At 40.1% G+C, this 24,172-nt stretch overlaps 1 protein-coding gene across 1 annotated transcript in view; it reads left to right on the top strand.

Annotated features, from left to right (window-relative positions):
* The window catches only part of TRPM3 (transient receptor potential cation channel subfamily M member 3), a 466,869-nt gene that overhangs the window by 293,359 nt on the left and 149,338 nt on the right, over positions 1–24,172 (top strand). Inside the window, 1 exon segment of the mRNA XM_032477819.1 lies at positions 14,671–14,794. Coding sequence (XP_032333710.1) covers positions 14,671–14,794 — 124 coding nt within the window.

The raw sequence follows: 24,172 nt of genomic DNA, 5'->3' as shown, positions 1-24,172 counted from the left end.
GAATGAGTCACAAGTCAGTTTCCCTAAATTTCATTGCTTCAGAAATATTATTGGATTTTATTTCTGAATCATGAATGACTAAACACTGCAAATGTAAACAGATTAATACTATCCAAATAGCATTAGATTCAATTACCTTGTTTTTCAGATACTAGAATTACACTTTTTGCTGTGCTGACTAACCAAGATAACCAGCATCACCTATAGTCAGAAACACATTTCTGGCTGTAGGTGCCTGAAGTTGAAGTCAGAGATCACTTTGCTGGATAATTGTCAACCTAAGTCTCAGATCACAGAGGAATGTGGTCTGGCCCCTCATTTATCAGTCAGTGACCAAGTACTTCACAGATGAAGTGTCAGTGTGAAGACGGCATGTGAATGAATGTGTATCCTGAGATAGTGCCCCTCATTCATCCAAATTGTATTATTGAACTTATGTTTATTTTGACATGTTTGTCCCCAAAGTAATCATCTGGATTTGCCATGTTTAGATACTCTTGGCAAGAAACAGAACTTGCAGTAGCAGAAAGTCTTGAAAGTTTTAAGTACTTATAACTTTTGGAAAATTATCAATGGAGCAAGCACCAATAGACTTAACATCCTTAGGCACCAGTGGAATTTTGTATTAGATATTGTGAAGAAAATTGAGTAATGGCTTGCTCTCGAGGATAGTGGGTAAATAATGTATTCCAAAAATCTGATTTTCCTGGTTAAAGGGAACTAAATAGGGTCCCTACATTTTTGGAGCAGCTGAAGTAAAGGCAATGGAACACAAAATAGAAATGAAAAAGGAAAAATATGTTGCATGGCTTCTAATTATATAACTATCCTGGCAGAGATGTGGCAAAAGTTTGTCTCTCTCCAAATACACATCAAAATGGCCAAAGACGGGAGAAAGTCACCAGAAAGCCAGTCAGTTGAGAACCCCAGGTGTAGTCTGTATTCCTTAGGGCATATCATTCTGTGCAGTGGCCACTGTTTCCTTCTGCTGCTCAGATTTCCACCGAAAGCTAAAGGACATCGCAGGTCTGTCATTCGTCTCTGTAAGATCTGCCAAAAGGAATTAATCGATCTTGATAGTTTGTATTCCAGTGTGATTTAGACATAATTGGAATGTCAAGTAAGAAAGAAGGAAACATATAGGAAGCACGCCACCTTCAAGTGTCCATTTAAATTTTTTGTTAATTTCAGCTTGCCTTGTCTCTTTTCTAGAATTTTCTATAAAAAGCATGTCAAAACTTGATTCTGTTTTGTAATCTTCTCAGAAGGAAAGTAAGAAAAGTTGGAAACATCTTGTGCAGACAAAGAATATTGGTTGGTGGCTTTATAAAAAGTGTTATTTTTGTAAACTGTTTTCCAAGTTAACGTTTATTGAGTGCCTACTGTATGCATGGAACTTTTAGGGGACGAGTAAGATGTGGCCCCGTCAAGGACTTTGGAGAGTAAATGGAGCTCTCTAACATAGGCATGAGTACAGATATCTAATTATATATAAATATAAAATTACATTAAATACATATACAAATGCCTATAATTATTTATATATGTATATATAAATAATAGTGTGTATATGTGTGTGTGTGTTTAAGTGAAAATCTTAAAGGTAGGACTGATAACATCATTTTTCAGATAAATGAGGCACCAAATATTTTTTGAATGCTTGTTTTTTGAAGGCAAGAATTTCCTTGAGATTTACAACCTCATTTGAACCAATATAATGAAAAATAATTTTCAGTTAGATGTTACTGACTGAGTTCTAAAAGGCAGAAAGTGGCATAGGTTGGCGTAGATGGAGAGAGTTTCATCAAGGGAGTATTACTGCAATTTTTCTCTCTGTGGAATATATAAATATATAGTTAGATGGATATTTGCATCATTGTATCCAACTTCCACAAGGCTAGAGTAGCTTCATTTATTTAGGAAAGTGCAAAATGAAATATTTTTTTGTTTCGAGTTTGCTGTTTGAGCCCTCCATGTGTGTCCGCAGGGGGAGAATGAAGCATTGACTTAAAAAAAAAAATTATCTAGAGTTCATGGAGGAAAGTGCCAGTGAAAATCTTACGGATCTAAATTGGCCAATCAGTTCTCTATATGGATTAAATTTACTTTAGAATTGCTCGGCTCCAAATTGGGAAAGTGTGGCTCTGAACATAAACAGCAAGCATGAGAGAAGCACAGAGCTGCGTAATCCACTACGATAAAGAAAGCCTTCTAGGGGAACCACTGCCCATAACTAGGTAGCCCGTCAATGCCAAGTGAAGGCTTCGAATGTATCAATTGGTGTGTTACTCTGAGATTTGCCGTAGCTTCTATACATTTGTTGTATAGAAAACATTCAAAATAAACTTGTGCTTATCACATTCCAGCATGCCTGAGAATCACCTGGAGAGCAACAGGAGACAGAGTCCCCCAAATACCCTGATTCGTGTAGCCGGGCTGGGGTGCAGGAAACTGTCACCAAAACCCAAGTGATTCCAATGAGCATGGCCCATGGACCCCACTTTCAGAAACTTTTAAAATTGGTACAAATTAGATTTTTCTTTATTTTTCTCTAGTGTTTCCAAAAACAGCTTCTTCTCTTTCTATGCCTCATGCATTCGCCTCACACAAGTCATTGCATTGTTACCACAAGCACTTTGTACTCTGCCAGATTTTGTCTTTGGAACCCAGTTGACTTAAATAGTGTATTTAGTATGAATCTCCTCATTTCTTTCTTTATCAGAGCTACTCTTGGTTCCAGACACCTTCAGACTTAAATTCTTCCCTTGAAGTATCCCACAAAATACGCATTTTGACGAACTGATAGACTTCTTTGTTAGTATTTTTATTTACATGCATTTCTTAAGGGCATTCAGTTCACTTCCTTATTTCTTCTGAAAATTATTTCTGAATAGTTCAAAGGGTAAGAAGAATTTTAAAAGCAGAAGAAAAAAAGAGGATAAGAAAAGCAACAGTATTTCAGAGTGCAGTGATGCTAGGTGGTTGTGAATGATCGCTCCCTCTGCTGTTGAGAAGCCATTGACCATCATTAGGGCCATTAACTTCAGCATTAGAAGGTCTTCCCTCATTTTTCTTTGACTTGACAATGGCAACGGATAGCTATTTAAGAGTCCCAGTTTCCCACTTGCCTGTAGTATTGATTTTCACTTTTTTAAAGCGTCTGGACCCCTTCTCAAGTGAAATCTGAGGTAGAAGTACAGTACATAAAATAAACAAGACACGGGTTTACTCTGTTCAAGTTGGGGGTGGGGGTGGAGGAGACGGGGGTGTGAAAGGCCTAGACCGCAGGTTCTCAATTTTTGTCTCTCATCAGAATTACCCAGAGGGCTTCTTAAAACAAATCTGAGGGCCCCGTCTCAGATTTTTTAATTCAGTAAGTCTCCTTGGGGCCAAGTGATTAGCATCAAAGGAGTACCAGGAAATGCGGATCCTGTTGGTCCAGGGTGCGCACTTTGAGAACCACTGGCTTAGCCTCCCTCTCTCTGCCTGGCTGTCACCCACTAAAGCAGTTCCAAAGCAGCTTGGAAGCTCGTCCTCAAGATTCCAGGGGTTTATTTGTGGAACCCAATTGGAGACCATTCATCTACAGGTCAAGTCCACATTCCTTTGCTTAGACTCAAGACCCTTTCATTCTGGCCCCAGCTTCTCTCTGAAGCCATCTCAGTCAAACTGCCGTTTACCCAGCAACAGCTGACCTGTCCTCCCCACTGCTGTCCAAGCATAGCATGCTGTCATCGGCTCTCTGCCTTGCCATGAGATGTCCATATACATTTCTTTACCCACCTGATTCCTAGAAATTTTTTTTCTGAAGTTCTATGACATAGCCTTTCTCATGAAAAGAAGTAATGAGGGCTTTAAAACCCACAAATACATTTAAAACTTATCCGGATGAAGTGCAGCTAATAAGCTATCCTTGTATTTAATCCCTCTACCTTAGAGGAAATGAATTCTGAATCAACCTGGCTGGCATTAGAACCTGCAGCTGCTAAAAATACAGTGTATTAACATCTCCCCCAGTGGTATCATTAATAATAGATAATGTTTGGGATGTTTCTAATGTATTTTTCTCAGATTCCCCATGCAATTCTCAGATGTTGATTATGAACCACAGGATTTATGAAAACTATTTATAGCAGTAGCTACCTACTTATAAAAGCTTCATCCAGAGAAACATTAAAGATACATTAAAGTAAGACTGCAAGGTTAAGTCAAGTTTATACTACTGTTGTCTAGAAAAGTCTCCATTCAGTTTCAATAAAGCCTTTCCTTTATTGTCCTAATGGTTGGACAACTGTCCTATAATTGATATACATGTTGATTGTGTTTTCTAGGTTTATTCAATGTAAATGAAGTGTCCATTCATGAGCAGTGACCTCTGAAGGTCTTGAGTAAGCAATGAAGATTGGTTCCTCTAGATTCCAATGAAACCATAGTTCAGTGTCTTGGAGACCTTATGATCTTCTTGGTTTTCACCATTTGATAGTTTATTTGAGATTTTATTATCTCTAGTGGAGGGGTAACAAATAGTTTTCATCTTGAGCATCAATAATAATGAACTGGTGGTAGCTTCCTAGAGTGGTGTGTTGAGAATGATTCTGAGTCCACATCTGTACTCAAAGGAAAGATTACTGTAATAGACTAGCCATGATGCAAAGAAAGACGTTTATAGTCAAAATACCATAGATATCTAGTCTTATTCTTGAATAAAAACAAAATGTTATAGATAGCCCCATATATTGCTACAAGGCAATCATCCAGGAGCACATTGAATTATGAAACAAAGGGGAAAATAAGAAACTTATCTGCCTAAAAGATATTTAGGAAATAGTCAATTTTTTATCAACACTGTAAAGCACATCAGTCTTTAAATTATCTGATGCTATGAACCTTTCCACACAGGTGTAATGCATAGGGTATGAAGGATGAGAAGCTCTTTATTGTGAGTACTGTTTGGAGCTGGACTGAGGGGCAAACTGCAATTGGCTATAGACTATTTATTTATTAAGAAAAAGAATAATTTTTTTAAAAAACAGCTAGGAACTAATTCATCACAGAATATGTACAAAAGTAGAGAAAATTTTATTTGCCCCAAATATCTCATCAAGTAGGGTATGGGGTTAGAAGGAATACTTTGACAAATTGCTGTGAGAGAAAATTGAGATTTATCCTTCTTTTCCTTCACACCCCTGACCCACTCCCCAAGAGCATACTTGAGGAATTGAAATTAATATTTTTTCAAATCATGTCACTTGAAGAAGTGCCAGTATTTTGCCTGCCCAAGGAACCTACACATCTCATTCCAGCTCTGATTGGGTCTTTTATATGGGGCCTAAAACAATAAAACTTTGACTGTTCCTGTTGCCTGGCTATGTGCACTATTCACTGATGAGATTTCACTTGGAATGATATCAGAGGATGTGTTTTCCTTACGATTTTGGCAGCAGAGAGGCTACCTGACCATGTGGTAGTCCCTGTATCCTTTGGCAACAATTCAATTTCTATTCCTGGGCACATTCATAACCAAAGACAATGGAAAGAAGAGAAATTGCAGAGATGCAGCCAGCACTGTTTAGGATTTTTCACCTTAATGTCCTGCTAGTCCCTGTCTAAGATGGAGGGTTTGGCACTTCTGTCTGCCTCAGGAGCAACACTGTCCAGTAGAACTTTTTGTGATGATGGAAACGTTCTATATCTCTGCTGTCCAGTCAGATAGACACTGAGCCCTTTCTTGAATTGTGGCTAGAGTGACTAAGGAATTGAATTTGAAATTTTATTCAATTGTAACAAATTTAAATTCGAATTGCCACAGGTGGCTAATAGCTAGCACAGCTCTGGCATTTCTGTAATTGGATTTTACCAAACTGGGAATCTTTGAGTGTCTGACAGATTTCCAGTGTTATGAGAAATTGTTCCCTTCATTTTTTTTAATTACATTTTTTCATCCAGCCAACATTATGTATTCAGTCATTCAACAGATATTTTTGGACACATTCCAGACACTGCTCTACGTGTGGGCAGAGACACTCCTGTGAACCAGATAGACAAACATTTCTGCTGTTATGGAGTTTCTAATGTAGCAGAGTTAGATAGATAATAAGTAATAAACATAATAAATAAACATATTTTAGTAGGTGATAGACTCTGGGTAAAAGGAAAATAGTGTCAGGAATCAAGCTAAGGGGATAGTGGAGGAGCCTGTGTCTTCAGCACCTTGATGAGCACTGAGAGGAAGGGTACACAAGTAATACAGCATGCGGTCCATGCATCCAAGGGGTTACAGTCTAGTTAGGATTTTCTTAACTTAATCTGTCTTTATGAAGTGCCAAATGTAAGATGCATAGAACAAAGTTTGTCTTATATTAGGTATTAACTGCTTCTTACCACCACCCTCAACCCCACCTCACCACCCACCTTCTGTTTCCTTTTGTATGTGTGTCTCTGCCTTCTGTTTTACTTTATCTGGCTCAGGATTCTAGAGTGGGTAAAAAAGTAGATAGATAGATAGATAGATAGATAGATAGATAGATAGATAGATAGATAGTAGGTGGATAATAGGAAGGAAGGGAGAGAGAAAGAGAGGAAGGGAGGAAAAGAAATAGAAAGAAAAAGAAAGACGCATCCCTCTATGGGTGGTGGTAAGTGAAATTTGTCAGAGAGTAGACTGTACCATCAAAATGTGTGCATTCTGCTCAATTATAAGGAGCTTTTTAAAGATCCTTTTAACTACTTCACATTGCTAGATGGGAACCCTCAGGAAAAGCCCGGGTGAAAAAAGTTTTCTGGGCTGGATGTTAAAACAGGATCAGAGGTACTATTTCTTACAGGTCTTAGCTATTAGAGGCCATTTGTATCCATTGATCATCAGTAAAATGTTGGCCTAAGTAATTTTCTACACCCACCACATTCCATCTATTGTTGACTTTTCTGCATTCTATTCATTTCTTCCCCAACTTTATCCAACTAGTGCTTTCTGAAAACGATCAACAGTCAGTTACAGCTAAGTGACTTTAACATGAAATATCACTTATCCCAAGAATCACCCTTAGAGCCTTAATTGTTGAGCAAAATATTTATTTGGCTTTTAATTAATTAAAAGGAACTTTGGGTATCTGATGAGTTAAGGTAGTAACTCTGAGAAAGTAGTGAATCTTTGAAATCACATTTCTCAGCCTCCTCACACATGAGATATATAACATCCTGTCTCGGAGATAAAACAGAAGAAATCTCCGCTTGTACCCAGTCATTTAAAGAATAGATCACTAACTTTACTACACTGAGCTGAGCCTATATATTTAGGTTAGTGTAATTCATTATCAGAGATTCTTCCTTCTGATTCTCTTGTCCTCTAAGCCAGGCGTTGATGCTTTCAGCTGTATAATCTTTAGAAAGTCAGTTTACCCCTGCAGTTTCAGGATCTTCATCTATAAAATGGTTGCTCTGAAGTTGTATCACTCCTTTATCCTGAACTTCCAATTCCTCAGTAAAATATTCAGATTAGCACTTTTCCTGGAATGTACAGACTCCAAAAGTATCAAAATTTAAGCTTCAGGAGGAGGTCATAGTCAAGTAAGAGTTCTGATCCTAGCACCTTCAAGATGACATAAAATTCTCTAGAGTAATGGTTTTAGGGTATCTTAGCATCACTTGCTTGTTTTTACATGATATTAATGAACAAATTCCAAGAACTAATGAGTTCTTTTCATTGACACCCTTCTTTCTAAGTGGTTTTTAATTGTAGCTTTTCCATCTCATTCACAGACCTGCTCCAACCAGCTTTTATAGAAATACTGTGATTTTTCTCTCCCCATAGGAATGGTCTCCTCCAGCTAATTTGCATACCCAGTACCTGGCTTCAGGCCTGAGCTAAGTTATCATTGGGATTCCCTGCAGGTGTGAATTACCCTCCTAGGGTATTTAATAATATGAAAAAACTACCTATTATTGAACAGCTACTATGTGCCAGGAACAGTGCTAAGTGCTTTCTATACCTGATCTTTTTTTTTTCCCCAAATACATCAACCTTAAAAGACATATTCTACCCCCTTTCAACAGGTAAGGAGATAAAGGCTTAAAGAGATTGAATAACCCACCTCAGGTCCCTCAAACTAGTAAATTAAAGAACTGCATTCCAACCAAAGGCACCATATCATAGTGCCTTAATTATAACATTCCGTCTTAATAGGAGATTGCAAATCTGACCTCACCCCTTCTATGTATGATAGGGAAATTCATTGAAAAAATGTAGACGTATCTTGAGTTGATTTTTATGTGATAATAATTACTTGCAGTTGGCATTATAAACACCAAGATCTGTGTGAAGGAAATTATCTTGATATCACTAAAATCCTTACAGTCTTCATAAAATTATTGATATTGAGCACTTTTTTGGGAAAGGCATTGTCCAAAGTGTTATGGGGGAGACAAGTGAATAAGCATCTGCTCCCGACAAAAACTACAAAGCAATTCAAGGGGGCGGAAACGGTCTCCAGAAGTAGAACCAAATACGGTTTTTGAGTTGAGTGACCAATTCATTTCTAAATATCCTGTGAGTTCAAAGCAGAACTCACAGAGACCAAGAATATTTCTTAGAGACGAATCTGATTGAAAGAAAAAGGATCAAGAAAGTCAAATCACAGGGGAGCAAAACCCTATGTCATTTCTCCCACTTCTCCTACTCTGCCAAGCAGGTTTGAAGTCCATCCCAGCACAAGGAGCAAAGGGGAGTGGGGAAGACCACCTGGTGAGCTGCCCCAAAGTAGGCAGCTACTCAGTCTACAAACATTCTTCTAGAACCAGTGTTGAACTAGGTACTCTTCTAGAGCATAGGTACAGACAATGTTAAAATGCAATCACTGCTTCAAGGATTTCATAATCTACTGGAGGGCGACAAATGTAAATAAATAATTTCCATATGCTATAATAATTGTAGTATCAGGTGCTTTGGGAACATCACGAGAGTGGTAAATCAGAGACTTTCACACAGGAGGTGAAGTTTCAGCTGAATTATGAATGGTGAGTTTTGATTGATGAGATCAAACGGAGAGAGTATTTCAAACAGCACATCCAGCAAGTTCAAGGGCATAGAGGCATGCAGGAGTTGGGTGTATTTGGGTGATAACAGTATTTCATAGAATATGTGTGAGAGAGTGGTAGGAGAGCAGCCTAGCTGGGGAGAGAGACTGTGATAAGCCTTAAATGCCATATGCAAGTTGAGATGTTATCTTTCTAGGGATGGGAAGCTATTGCAGGGTTTAAGAAGAATGTGATAGAATCATATTTGCTTTATAGGAGAGCCATTCAATTGACATGGTGGGGAATGGATTTGAGGAAGATAGAGAAGAAATCAATTAGTGGTCTGTTGGTGCCATGTGAGTAAGATGTAAGAGTCCAACCTAAGGTAGATCAAGAATGAGGTCAGCGTGAACAATATTTTAGGAAGTCAGATTTCTCTGTTATCTAGTTTCTGGCAGGAGTTGCCAAAGACAACAGGTGCTGTTGTTGCCTCATCTTTATACACAGACCCCAGAGTGAGATGAGGGCATCAAGAAAATAACCCACTGTTTTTTATGGTAACTTAATCTGAGCTTTAGTGGTTGCCCCAAGCATGCATACATTTTCCTTTAGAAACAATATTTGTGGGACAAATGTGATGATGGTATCCATGAAAAAAAAGGCTCTAGACAGGAGCCCAAGGCCTAAAATAAATTCCTGGTACACTGTAGGTGCTAAATAGATGTAAATAGGCAGCTAGAGTAAAACAGAAACTAGCTACAGGTTCTATGCTTCAAATCAATAATAACATTTTGAAAATACTTATGAGTGGTTAGACTATCACTTTTATGGAAAATGGTGGGTCTCATTATAATAAACTGTTAAAAAATGAGAACTCAAAATAAGTCAATGGAGGCTGTTTATCACTGAAATATAGAAAAATGCTTTACAATGTCTCATCTGAACAGAATCACTTGTTGGAGTTGCTTGTCTCCAGGATCATCACCATCAGTATATTCCTTCTCTGCACATTTATGTTTTCCTCCCATCGAGAAATAGTCTATTCCTTCCCTCCTCTTGAACCTGGTCTGCTCTTGGTGACTTGCTTGCTTAATTGAATGTTAAGGAAATGATATCGTGTGACTTCTGAGGATAAGTCATAAGAAGCCTTGCAGTTTCTGCCTGGGTCTCTTCGAACACTCTCTCTTGGAATCCCTTCCTTTGAGAGGAGTCAGCTGCCCTGTAAGAGGTCCAGCCACCCTGCAACCACCAGAGAGTAATGCCCCCCAGCCCTCAGTTCTTTCAGCCATCCCAGGCCATGTACCAGACTGGGAAGTAAAGAAGCCATCTTGGACATTCCAGCCCCAGCAGACACCACGTAAAGAAGGATTGAGGTCCCAGACATTTGGCTCCAGTTGAGCCACAATAGCCATTTTTAGTCACCCCAGCCTCTCCAGCTGAGGCCCGAGATATCATGGAGTGTAGATGAGTCACCTCTGCTGTGCTCTGTCTGAATTCTTGGCCCACAAATTATCAACATAATACATAAATGCTGTTTTACATTGCTATGTTTGGGGTGTGTTACCCGTTGATAAATGACCAGAGTATTTGATACTCAATCCTGTGTGTTCCCTGAGGTTAGGACTGAATTCTGTTCATCTCTTTACCCCTAGCACAGTGCCTGGCATATAGTAAGTACTAATATTGAATGAATGAATGAATGAATGATTGGATAGATAGATAGACAGACAGACAGATAGATAGATAGATATCTGCATGGAGTGTTTGCAAGGCTTCATTATAATTAAACCTCCAAATCTAAGCATCTCTGTTTCCCAAATGTAAGAAAGAATGGTGATCTCTGACCTTTTGGCAGTGGGAAAGTGGTTTCTCCTGCCTAGGTTGGAGTGTCCTTATACCACTGGGCTCACCAAGTGTGCCAAGCACTGTTGATCCTGGGAGAGAGCTCTGCATAGCATGCAGAGGCCCCGGCCATTGGTCGTGCTATTTAACAAGAAGACCCAGTCCGGGACTCTTTCGTAAGGAGCATTGTAGGACTGTGCTTTAATAATAGCAAATGCTTACATAGGACTTGCTATGTGTCAGGCACTTTTCTGAGCATTTAACAAAGATTAATTTAATATTCACAGGTCTGTGAGATCAGTATTATTATAATTCCTATTTTACATATACCAAAATTATGACATGGAAATATTAAATAATTTGCACAAGATCACACAGCTAGCAAGTGACAGCTTCACTCCAGACAGCCTGGCCCTGGTGACCATGATGCTTTTATTTACAATGCTGTTCTGCCTCTCTGGGAAGAGTCATACTGTTACTTGTGACCCCATCCATTTGGGAAGAAGTGACAACTTCTACTAAAGAAGAAGGAGAAAGGGAAGAGAAGAAAATAAAAATACCATTCTCTGTGACTTTAGGCAAGACATGTAAACTTCCTGTACTCTTAATGTTGAATTTAGTAATTTGCTTTGGCTTCAAGCAAATGATAAAATTTCATTTTTTTTTAGAGCATTAGAGATTTCTTGGGAAATGATGTCTTGTAAGTACCAAATTGTGGTATTATTAACTATCATTTTTTATTTATATAAGTAAAATTTTCTCATATTGTATCTGAATAAGTTAATACAGTGTCTATGGGGACATGAGAAGGATTCCTCTCCTCGAAAGTCATTAGCCAAAGCCCAGCTCTTTGAGTCCCATTGAATTCTAAATGCATTTTCCAATTTTAAGTCCAGAAACAAAACTCTGATAGTGCAGGTAATGAAATTCAGAGAAAAGTATGGAAATGTGTGTTGAATTACCAGCATTTAAACAGAATACCAATAGCAAACTATGGGAAGTTTTGTTGGGTACTCTGAGCTCTGGGTGAACACTGACCTATTTCAGATTAACTCCATGACTCATCTGGAAAGCTTCGGATCACAAATACAGCATTTAAATGCAGACACAAATGCCATAGTGTAGAGCTCTTCCTCACTTCAATGACTACACTTCCTAAATCAGAAATCCTTCTAATTTGAGGTGTGCCAGAAATAGCATTGGTACATATGGAGCCACAAATTAACAGTTTCCATAAATAGGCACCCCTTTGTCAAATAACCAACTCTAGAACTAAAAATTTACATAGTACTATGACCATGTTTTAATGTCAAGAGATTTTCAATCGCTATTCTGGTGCCATAAAAAGAAATCCAAAAATGGGCTTGTTTCTATTTTTTGCTCATGATTAAATATAACAGTCAAGATTGTTAAATTATTCCAGTGTTGTGCAGAAGGAAAAACTGGGAAGAGCTAGGACAGTAATAATTTCAAGAAAGTAGGCTTCTTGATATCATAAGGAGTATGACCACAAAACCAGAAAGGTGCGGTGGAGAAGACATAGTAAGTCTTTGTGCCAAGTGGAAAACATCTAGTTCAGCATAGAAAATACTTGTGAAAAATTAGAAGCAAATATAATCTTCAATGTACTAAATGCACTTTGCCATTGTCCTCATTTACTGGTTTCTCCTTATCTTCTCCAAACTTGTCTGATTTCTTTCAGATATTCTCTATATCATGAAAAGGAAAAGCAATTTCCTACAACAAATTACACATAAATTTCCACCTCCAATGCAGATGATTAAGAAAGACATATTTATTGGTTGCAGTCAGGAAAAGCAATACCGTGGAAGAAAGGCTGAATTCTGTAGACAAAACTGAGACACAGATCATCAAGCTATGTGACTTCACATACCTTATTTAACCTCTTTGGGCCATTGTCTCCTCTTCTGCAAAATGGCACTAATACCTGCTTCTCTCACAAATTGTTACGAAAATCAAATGAGATGATCTCTGTGAAGCCCGTTGTGTGACATAAACCCTGATGCACTATGAACATGTCAAATGTCACACAGGGTCTTTTTTAAAACAATAGTAAACTCTCTGCAAAAAGTATGGGATGTAAAACCTGTTATTTCTTGGTTAAAATGGGGAGATTTGCAAGTGTTTGTGAGCTGTTAAAGGCAAAGAAGCATCAAAAATGAAATTTTTCCTTTTGATACAGTCAGAAGAGTGGAAAAAAAACTAAACCAAGAATAACTATTATTTAATGATTAATGAATATAACTTAGTGCTTTGAAAGGACCCTGTCACCATTGTTCCACCTAAATTCATCTCTGCTCTAACAGTGACAGTTATCTCGTGCTTTGGAAAACACCAACCTAGAAAATTCTTGTACTTCTAGAAGTAGAATTCCGTGATCTTTGTTGCCAAATGATTTAACCAAAAGCACAATTTCAGTCAGTTGCAAAATTGGGCTAAAAAGTATAAGATGCTTAGTGTCTTTCAGCTCTCCTAACCACTGAAGCCCACAGTCAGCTAAGGTGCACTCAATTTTTTACAAACTGACAAACTGAATACAAGTGACAGACAGATCCCTCAAACAGTTAATGACCTCGGGGAACTGGGATTTCATTACAGATGGTAGGCAATGGAAAACAAATTTTGAGTTGTTGTTAAAATTAAACACCTGCAAATAAATGATTAGCTCTATCAAGTGGCTAATCAGGAGAATCTCTTCTGTTATTAGCCATGTACAACATTTATGTACATTTGACATTGCAAAAATCTATAGACTCACCCACATGGGTTACCTGTCAAGTAGACATATGCCCAGGTATGAGTGTTCATGTCTTGACTCTTCAAGAAAATTACCTGACAATACAAATGTAATCGTGTTACCCTCCAACTTAAATCCTTTGACTGTTTCTCATTGCCTGGGGGATGAAATCCAAAATCTCTCACACCATCTCGAAAATTCCCCGTGACCCTTCCTGGGCTCACCCCTTCTGCAGTCCCATTTTGTTCTACTGTCTTTTGCTCTCTGTGTTCCAGCCACACTGGTCTTCTTTTATTTCCTCCAAACTAGGTATGTTCATGCTGTTTTGTCTGCCAATCATGCTCTTACTCAGCCCTGCCACCCTCTGGCCAGGCTCATGCTTATTCATTCTTAATATCATGCACCTCCCTTGCTTTAATTCATTCCACTATATTATGAAAACTATCTTTTAATAGAGTAATCAATATAATACCTTCTTTATGGGTCAGACTCTTGTTGGCAAACAACATAGTAAAGCACCACATAAATAATGATGACCTGAACTGTAGGCCAGATAAGTAAAAGAAATGAAATGATTTTAGAGGAGACATAAGTTTTTCCTCCTCACTGATACTCAAAAATCCCTTACTGAAATACAGTTTTTCTTTCCACAGTTAGACATGAAGTTGACACTTAAATCTCCTTCAAATAAGTGATGTAATAAATTTTTACCAAGATGCAAAGGATTAATTGAAGGCATTTTTTTTTGATAACAGCACTTGAGCAAGAGGGCATTAGATGCATGCCATGTAAAAGAAAAAAAGAGATAGCCAAAGAAGAACTAAATCAATCTTCTTACTTTACTCATTTAGGTTCTGAGATGTTAAAATGGATTTATTTTTAAATGTACTTTTAAAAAAGTTACCACAGTTGAAATAACTGCTATGAGAAAAATACAGGAAGAAATAGCTCCTACCTAAAGTAAATCCTCATAATGCATTCTCGTGTTTTCTATTTGTCAGAAATAGATATTAAATAGGAGATGTATTAACCTGACATTGACATTTTTTTCACTGCAGACTGATAAATGAGTCTTTGAGGGACCAGCTGTTGGTGACCATCCAGAAGACGTTCACGTACACTCGAACCCAAGCCCAGCATCTGTTCATCATCCTCATGGAGTGCATGAAGAAAAAGGAACTGGTGAGCAACAGTGTTTCCGTGGGCGGCAGAGCCCTCTCCACTCTCCCTCTGTCTGTTTAACCATTTTCTTAAATCACACACCAACTGTGTTTTCTTTCCGGCCAAGTTCACGACTATCCTCAGGCTCCAACGGCTCCTGTAGCTTCCTCCCCTCAGTAGCTAAGGCACTGCATTTTCTGCTCGGATTTAATGAAGTGTGGGTAGCAGGGTTCTAGCATATTTCCTACTGAAGCTCACAGATGCCCTGATTGCCTCACCCAGTGAATTGAAGAGAGAACAAGGTTTCCTCCTGGAAGGTGCTTCAGTGGATCCTCTCTTAGGCATGGGGTTGCACTTGGCTTGTGACGAGTGAATCGCTGATGCGCTTAGTGTGAGCTGCCTCAGTGACGCAGGGTCTAGGCTAATCTGCTAATCTATACAGGTGGAAAATGGGAAAATGTACCCATGGAAGGCTGAGAATTTCCATTATTTCTGAAATGTCCTTCAGTAGTTACTGAAACATTTCTTACTTCTGGGGAAAATGTCTTAGAAATGTTTAATCACAGAGACCTTCTGTTAGGGTGAACAGAAATAAAGTGAGCTAATATTTAGGGAATGCTTGCTTCGTGCAGGGCAGGGTGCCAGATCTTCACACGTGTTAACTCATATGATCTCGGCAGCTGTCCCTGTGTGAAAGGTGCAATTATTATCCTCAACTCACAGATGAGGAAACACGAACTCACTTGATTAGTAAATTGGAAACTAGATTCAACACCAGTAGTATTTCTTCTCTGCGCCAAGTATTTTTAAATTGTCTCATTGAAGCATATTTAGTGAATTACCCACTCTGGGTCAATTCATAGAGGGCTGCAGCAAGAGGAGACTGTTCTCAAAGGCCATACACGCCACCCTGCTGAAGGGGAGGCAAAGGAGCAGTTCACACCTGAACAGTGACCTCACTCGGGCTTTGGACAATCTCAGGTGTGCGTGGGCATCCTGGAATGATTATCTCCAGGGACATCGGGGGAGCACTGCTCCTCTAGAGGGGCACCAGGATAAGACCCTAAAAGGCTCAACCATGGGGAGGTGGATTGGGAGGAGAGGAGCCAGAGCGAGCCGCCTGCAGCCAGTTTCCCCACGAGACTGCAGGCTCCTTGGTCATGGGCTGGAATCTTCTTGTCCACAATGGTGTCCTTGTCTGTGTGATGATGGCTGGTATACGCAGGTGCTCACTGAGGCTGCCACGAGGGAGGAAAAGAGGCAATTTCTGAGTTTGAGGAAACATTTAGAAAAAAAGACTTGATTCAAGTAAGCAAGACCCAACTCCAGAAAGCATCCACACGGCCCATATGAGAAGCCTTTTAGCAGCCTTCAGGTTTGGGATAAGAGGCGTGAGCTGGGGAGAATGGGACAACACCTCTAATCCTGGAGTACCTGACCTAAGTCGTCTGGCTGCCTGGTATAGAAAAGCTGCATGCAGATCAGTCATGGTCAGGACTTGCTGGCCTCCCAGGAGAGCCTCTGTCCCGCCTGGAAGTGCCGCTGGTGCCCTCCCAGCCAGGGAGCGGGGTGGGGGGTGGGGTTTGCTCAAAGCGTGTCAGCCCACTTGCTACCTCAACTCCCAAGGAGGGGCATGAGACCCTGAGCTTCCACAGGCCGCAGCAGGGATTTTCCCCTAACCGAGTAGTGGTGATTTTCCAATGCTAAGGCCAGTGACTGTGAAAGCGTACCAGAACTGTACATTCCAGCAGTCCTGCACATTTCCTAGAGAGGCAGTGAGGATCAAAATTCTAGGAACCAGTTGGAAGTCATAAAATCAAATGAGGCTGAATGGACTTTTCTGGGACTGTTCCCTGGGATTCTTTCTGTCTGATAATTGTCTTGTCACTTAATCACGGCCCCTGCTGAAAGGTCCAATTGCATTTTAATGAGAGCTATTTATGGTAAGAAATGTGGGGTATCCCTAGCTCTAGGCTAAGGAGAAATTATGATTTTTAAAATCAGAAATGGAATTAAAGTAATTTCCATTTTTGAAGGATTGTGTCCATGGACATAGATGCTTCAGAAAGGAGGTGGAATGAGGTAGGCATTGTTTTTCTCCTCTTGAAGGGAGCAGGGGCGGGAAATGAGGTGGAGAGGTGAAGACATGTGCACACAGCCAGGAAGAGCCACGCCGGGGCTGTCCTGCTGCAGAGCCCAGGTACTTCCCCTTAGCATACACCCCAGGAAGCATTGCACAGGGAGCGCCTCTTCACTCCACATCCTGCGAGGTTCTTGTGATTCCCTTTACAAAGGAAGTGGGATATAATACCCTGAGGTCAGCCTAACCATTCGTTGCCAAGTTCAGCTAAGGTATTTGGTTCTAGAGCTGATTTTACAACTGCTAGACCTCCTAGGGGCCAGTGCTCTTCATCTTGCCACCACTTCCCAGTCACACCAGAGAATCATGTCTCTATTCAAAACTGATGCTGCTTTAAAATCCAAGATTTTAAAATCCACTCCCACCTCCAAGGACAGGTTGCCCACCCTCCCCCCACCGCCCCACCACCATCACTTCCTTCATCTCAAACTTTAATGCCAAGCTTCTCCATAATTTGCTGGTCTGAGATCAAATTCCTGAGGTCATCTATATGGAAGCATATTTTAAAGTGTAGTTTTTTTGTCCTTTGCCTAGTTGAGAGTCCAGGCCATCACTCCCAAAGCTGAGTCATCAGTTCTAATTCAATTAGAAGAATCCTAGGTAATCTCTTTATTCATCTGTAGTCATAACCTCTCCTGTTCTCTACAATCATTGTTCTAAACCTTTTGTATGTTAATCCCCTGACTGCTTCTTGGGGGCTTTTGTAATGCATTTCACGGTCTTTGTAGTATGGCAACATGAGCTTCCTTCCTGCTTTCCTATAGTCGGTTCTCATCTGCAATAACGATTCTAAAATTTAGAAGCAAACATTGCAACTAGACTATTATGTTTATCCAGTACATCAATGCAGAATGTGCAGGAATGAAAATAAACTTATTTTTAAAGATATCAGTTAAGGAGCTTCCAGGGATGTTCACAGACAGAGACGAGGTGGTTTGGGGAGGATAGGAGGGGACTGGTATCTACCTTTATTTGGAAGACAGTGGACACACTGTTATGTCCTGGCAGCTGAAACTGTAGCATCTCTGTATCATCACACTGACACTTGGATAGGGCATCTTAAGGCAAGGAAAATCCAAGGACGTAGAAAATGTGCTAATGGAATAAATTGAAGCAAAGATATTAGGCCATCAGGTTTGTGGGTTTGTGTCCTTTTCAGTAATTTCTCCGTAGCATTTGACACTGTCAGCTCCTCTTCCCTCTTCAAAGTTTCTTTCCTATAGATTCAATGATGTTAGTCTCTCTAGATTCTGTCTCTTACAGATTATTTATCTTTCTATGGCTAGTTTCTCTTCTTCCTCCCCACACTGTAAGCAGATGTTTATCAAAGATCAATTCTTTGCTCTCTTCCCTTTCGTTCATTATTCTGACTTCAGTTACCATTTTGAGACAACTCCCAATGCACACGTATCAAGCCTTGTTTTCCTCCAGGCTCCAGAATTTCCAAAGTCTATACTCTCAACCATCCCCTTGCTGTTCCTTTCCTAACCTATTGCTGTTCCCCATTAACCTGGTTTCCCCTAATCTAATATCCCCCCAACAACCATTCTACACACTACAGGGATTGACAAACTTCTCTATAAAGAGGCAGATGGTAAGTATTTTAGGTTTTGTGTACTGCATACAGTCTCTGTCACATATTTTTCTGTTTACTTGCTTATTGACTTTCAAACAACTCCTTAAGGTATAAAAACCTTTGTTAGCTTAGTGGCCATGGACTAAATTGACCCACGTGCTATGGTTTGCTGACCCCTACTTATAGTAATGCCAGAGACTCTTGCTGAAGCACAGAACCAATTGCATCACTCCTTTGAATGTGAAGTATGGTGGTTTGCTGATAGTTCCAGTCTTACCTTCCATCCCTTTTAAGGGCCCTTCACACTAGCCAAACTAATCATCTTGAAGTCATTTTTTAATTTCCTACCTCCCTGCATTTGTTCAAGTTTAGAGCTCTCTCTTTAGCCATAACCAGTTGCCAAACACATGCACATACATGCTTGTGTTTGCACACGTGCAGACACACACCCAGAAGACACCTCACTCCTTTATTTGTAACTCTGAAGCTAGTTACATGTATCTCTAACTTCCCATGTAAGCTCTTAAAAGCAGAATCTGTCTAATTCACTTTTGTTTCCCTTGTACTCACTTATTCCTAATTGTGCTTAGTAACATAGCATATACATAGCCGATGCTCAGTAAATCTTTGTTTAATGGATGAGTGAGTGAATGAATGAATTCAAATGAATATACATGAAGGCAGAAAGCTACATATTCAATACGCATAAATTGCCCTAACATCTTCACTAACACAGTGGCATGTCTCCTTAGGGTGTCATAGATTTGGTTTATGGATGTAGATTTGATTTATGGCCATCTGTTTAAGCTGCTGGACCTGTGGGAGGTATCCCAACATGGTGGTTATGAGGAGCAAGCTCTAGAAGCAGCCAAACCTGAATTCCAGTTCTGGCTTCAGCACTCAAGTGACTTAACTTCCATTAAGTCTCAGGGCCTTCAGCTTTAAGAGAGAGTGATGATAATTCCTATGTTTTCTAGGACCTGCACACTTAGTGCTTCCTTCTTACTAGTACAGATGATACTCTTTTTTCTAACTACAGTGAGACAGATATCATGATACTAAAAGATTAAGACTGGTCTGAGGGTTTCACATTCCCCATCTATACCCTACCAAGTCCAAGGCCAAGCAGCACCCAGATGTCACTCACATGGCTTCCTGTCCTCTGCTTGAGAGTCCCAGGCTTCAGAGTTGATCAGTCCCTGCTAGACATGGGGGAAGGCAATGGTGGTGTGGTCTGTGCCTTCTGGAGGAGTCTCTGTAGGTCCGACTCTGCTACCTTCCAAGACAGGGAGATTTATTACTTTTGCAAGATCATCTTTAAAGCATATGCTGATGTCCCATCACAACTCTCTGACCACATTTGGGAAACTGAGAGGGAACTCTACCTATATTTTCATAAATTCATAAAAACCAAGCAAGCATGACTTCTGAACAAAGAGGTTTCCTGTCCTTTTGCAGATGGGTATCTTACATTTGGGAAAGAACCACAAAGTCCAAGATATTCCTTGCTTAGAAAAAAAGATGTTTGTATGACTCTTAATACCACAGGCAGGGGCAGTTAGTGTTACTTGGCACTGTGGTGTCTTAGCATCATGTAGGAGATATTCCTGAAGATCCCAGTTGCCCCACCACCCTGGGATGCTGAGAGAGTTGTGTTTCAGCATGTGTAAAGAATGCTGGCAGTGTGTGGCTCCTAGGAAGCACTCGATAACTTTAGCTGTCAATACAGGTATTCTATGAGTCACTACAGGTGCTAACTAGAGTAAAAGTACAGATATCTACTCATCGCCTTGTTTTATCTCTAGCCTTAGTTATAGTTGTCAGTGGGGCACCATTTGACTTCAGTGACCTGTTGTCCATCTTCATGTTCCATCTTCCTTACTTGCTCATCTTCATGGACAGAGTGTAGACAAGAGGAAACATGTATGTAAACTCCCACGTGATAGGAAAGGAGTGAGCCTGTGCCGTCACTGTTTAAGAAGCCAAACGAGTGCAGTAGACCTCCTACCGTCATGAAGGGGGAAAAAACCTCTTAGAGCTGAAAGAAGGCTTTTTAGGTCGAGTGGCTGAAAGTGGTAGAGTCATGTGTCAAGTTTAGAAAAGAGTTCTCTCCAACATAGTGTTTGGAGGAAAATAGAAATGCTCTTCGAGATCAATGCTGAATTGTACCCAGCTCCTTTTCAGTTCTTTGGAATATCATCGTAACATAATTTAAGTCCAAACATTTTAAATGAGATGGTGGGAAGAGGGTATAGGAGAAGTATTGCTCCATTAAAAATGTTTCCATATTAGTTCTCAAAAGAAAGCGAGTTACTGATTTTGGAAGTTCTGAAACTCTTTAGGTGATTAGAATATCACTATTCTAGGAATAAGGATGATGAAGGCTTTGGAGTCAATTTGCCTGGCTTCAAATCCCAGATTTGTCATTTAATACATGGCTGTGGGCAAGTTATTTAATCTCTAGGTGCCTTAGTTTTCTCTTCCAGAAAGCTGAGATAATAATACTATTTATATTATGGGGCTAATTATAAGGATTAAATGTGTTAATATGTGCAAAGAACATATAAGTACTCAGTAAATACTTTTATTGTAACAATGATGATGATGGTGATGTCTGTACAGCATTTTATCTTTAACAAGGATGATTTTCATGTCATCTTATTTGATACTAAAATCAACCTCATTAAGGTTAGTATTAGTGCCTCCATTTTACAGAGGGAAACCAAGACTCAAAGATTTAAGTGGCAAGCCCTTCATCATGTAGTTTAGTCAGTGGCAACCCCCATATTTGAACCACGAGCATCATTCTGCAGATCCTGGGCTATTTCCATGATATTTCAGCTGATTCCATATTCTCAATATCAGGTATGAACAAGTTAAAAATGACTTTAGAGTAGGAGCCCATTTTCTCTTTCATTCCTGGAATAATCTGAACAAATATGTATTAGACTTTGAGACTCCTGTAAAGAAAAGAATATATCATTGGTTGGTATTCTTGGAATGCCCTCTGCCCCTATATAGTAGTCACTGTATTCCTACAAGGAAAATGTAAGCACAATGTCCAAATCTCTTGATATTTCTGCATCAAGGGACCCACGAATGGAATTTGAGTTTTTCTGGTTGGCCTCCAAGGGGAACTGAGTCAGGGGAAAAACAGAAATTCCACCAGCAGGTTCCAGCAGGTGCTACACGAATGGAAAGACTGGCGTGTGAGTCCTTTCGCCAGGCTTCCCCAGGGGATGGGCTGGAGGACTTCTGTTACAGAGCTATTGTGGGGGACAGTTCTGGTTCTCGTGGAGAACAGCAGAGCAAAGAGCATTCACAAAAACCCACCATCCTCTCATCAAAGGACACTAAGAAACAGTCAAATGCTAATGATTCAAACATATGGGCAAACCTGCACTTCCGCACAATGGCATCATTTTGTTTCCAGAATTGCTGAGGACAGGATGATAACCAAAGGGAGAAATCTCTTACAAGATAGCATTTAGGAGCAGGAGGTGACCAACTCTCAAGGAAGATTTTCCTGAGGAATGACTACCAGTACTTTTACCATATTTTTCTTCCCTTCTTGCTCCAGCACTGGTCTCTCATCTCAGCCACTCTGGTCTTCTTTCAGTACCTCAAACACCCCTGAGTCTTTGGTCTCAGACATTTGCTTATATCCTTCCTGCTGCCTCAAACTTTTCCTTCCAGTCTTCATGTGGCTGACTCCTTCTCATTCTTCATTCTCAGCTTGAACATCACCTCCTCCAGGAAGCCTTCCCTGACCACCCTATATAAGCAGTTCCCCCTTCCATTCCACAATTTTTTCCTCATAGCATTTATCACCTTAATAATTTTCTCATTTATGTATGTTTGCATGTGTTTTTGTCTGCCTGCACCTTTAGCCTCTACAAAACCATGTCTGTCTTGCCCAGCATGTCACACATTTCTAGATACCAAGAAAATCCTTGATTTAAGTATTTGCTGAATAAATTAGCAAACAAAGCCCATACCTGCCATGTCTGATGCTGTATTTTCTCCCATCACCCTTTTTTATAACTACTGTCTAGGGTGGGCTCTATTTCAGACCCTATGCTAGGCACTTTGCTCATATTTCATTTAAGACTCAAGGAGGGAGTATATAGATCAGTGGTAGAGTGCATGCTTAGCATGCATTCAATCCCCAGTACTCCATTAAAAATAAATAAATAAAACAAAAAGCAAAAAAGACTCAGAACAACCCTATGTGATAAATGTCATTTATCCAATTTTACAGATTAAGAAATTACGTTTTGAGAAATTAGGTGTCTTGCCTAAGCCAACATCATAACTGAAACAGCCAGGATTCAAGCACAGGTAGTCTAATTCCAAAGCTTTTGCTCTTTTCATTCTGTGACACTATCTCTTAGGGGAAAAGAGGGAGTATTGGGGAAGAAAAATAATCTTTCCAAAGAACTGAGCAACAGTACTTCTCATTTATCTTTCTTCCTCTCCTTTTATTTGTTCATTCCTTCTCCCTATGCTCCCACTTTACATTGCCAAAAAATGCACATTCACTGGTGGGAAACACAGCCACTTTGAATGGCAAGTTCCTTCCATGGCTTTCATGGAAATCTCTTTTAATACCTATATTTCTAGAGCCTCAGTGCAGCAGACCTCAATGCACCATACTTGGCCCCCTGCACCTTCAGAAAGATGCATGCCTCTGGAAGGGCTGGGTCTCTGGAAAAGGATACAGGGCCCAGATAATACACCCCCAGCTTCCCTAAAACTCAGAGCTCACAAGAACTACCTTGCAAATTCTGTTATGGACAAAAATTGGATCAGGATGTTGGAGGAGAGGACCCCAATCCTGACACAGATAAAGCTTGAGAGTGCTAGGGCTGTCACTAGCCTATCTGTAGCTTAAAATGCCCACATTCCAACTCTGACTAACAAAATGTTTCTCAACAAGTAGATTCCTAACCCTACCTCAACCACCTGCCATCCACAAGCCATACGCTCTTTGTCTTCTTCTTTCAGTGGTCCTCGGAAGCTCTCCATCTCCACTACAGCTGTCTTATCATCTTGTGTGGGTTGATTCTGCCACTCTGCCAGTTTAGGAATACTTGATAGCTTTCTCATCCCCAACAGGATAAGCCAGAGAGCTCAGAAAGGAGAATTTCCAAAGCTTGTAACATGCCAATCAACTCCCAGATGCCCCTTGGGCACAGGCACACAGAGGGGCAGGAAGCAGAGCAGATGCCAGGCACAGCATACATCATACACAAATAAACATGGGAATTTGCAGCTGAAGCTCACTGCAGAAAAACCCAAGTAGGAGATGCATCTCTTTTTAAAGTTAAATCATCACACATGCCAACAAATTGTAAGCATTGAACAGAAGTCCAGAATGTCCTCAGGAACTGCTAGTGGCATCCATGGGGTGGACTTCAGCTTGGAACATGCATTCACATTGCACTCAGGGTCTCCTTCAGGGAAGGGTGAAGTCTGTCCATGACCTGCACTGGTTTTCTGTTCAGCAGACTACTTTTGCAGTCATTCACTCCACAAACCTTTCTTAAATGCATGCCACATGCCAGGCCCTATTCTAGGAGGTAGGGATACAGCAATACCTGCCTTCATTCAGCCTACATTCCAGTGGGGAAGAAATAGTAAAGAAATTGTTACTAATCCTTTTGAATCTGACCCCAGCAGG

The sequence above is a fragment of the Camelus ferus genome, chromosome 4 (genome assembly GCF_009834535.1).
Source record: "Camelus ferus isolate YT-003-E chromosome 4, BCGSAC_Cfer_1.0, whole genome shotgun sequence".
In the NCBI taxonomy this organism is placed as follows: domain Eukaryota; kingdom Metazoa; phylum Chordata; class Mammalia; order Artiodactyla; family Camelidae; genus Camelus; species Camelus ferus.
This window is presented reverse-complemented; position numbering and strand designations above follow the sequence as displayed.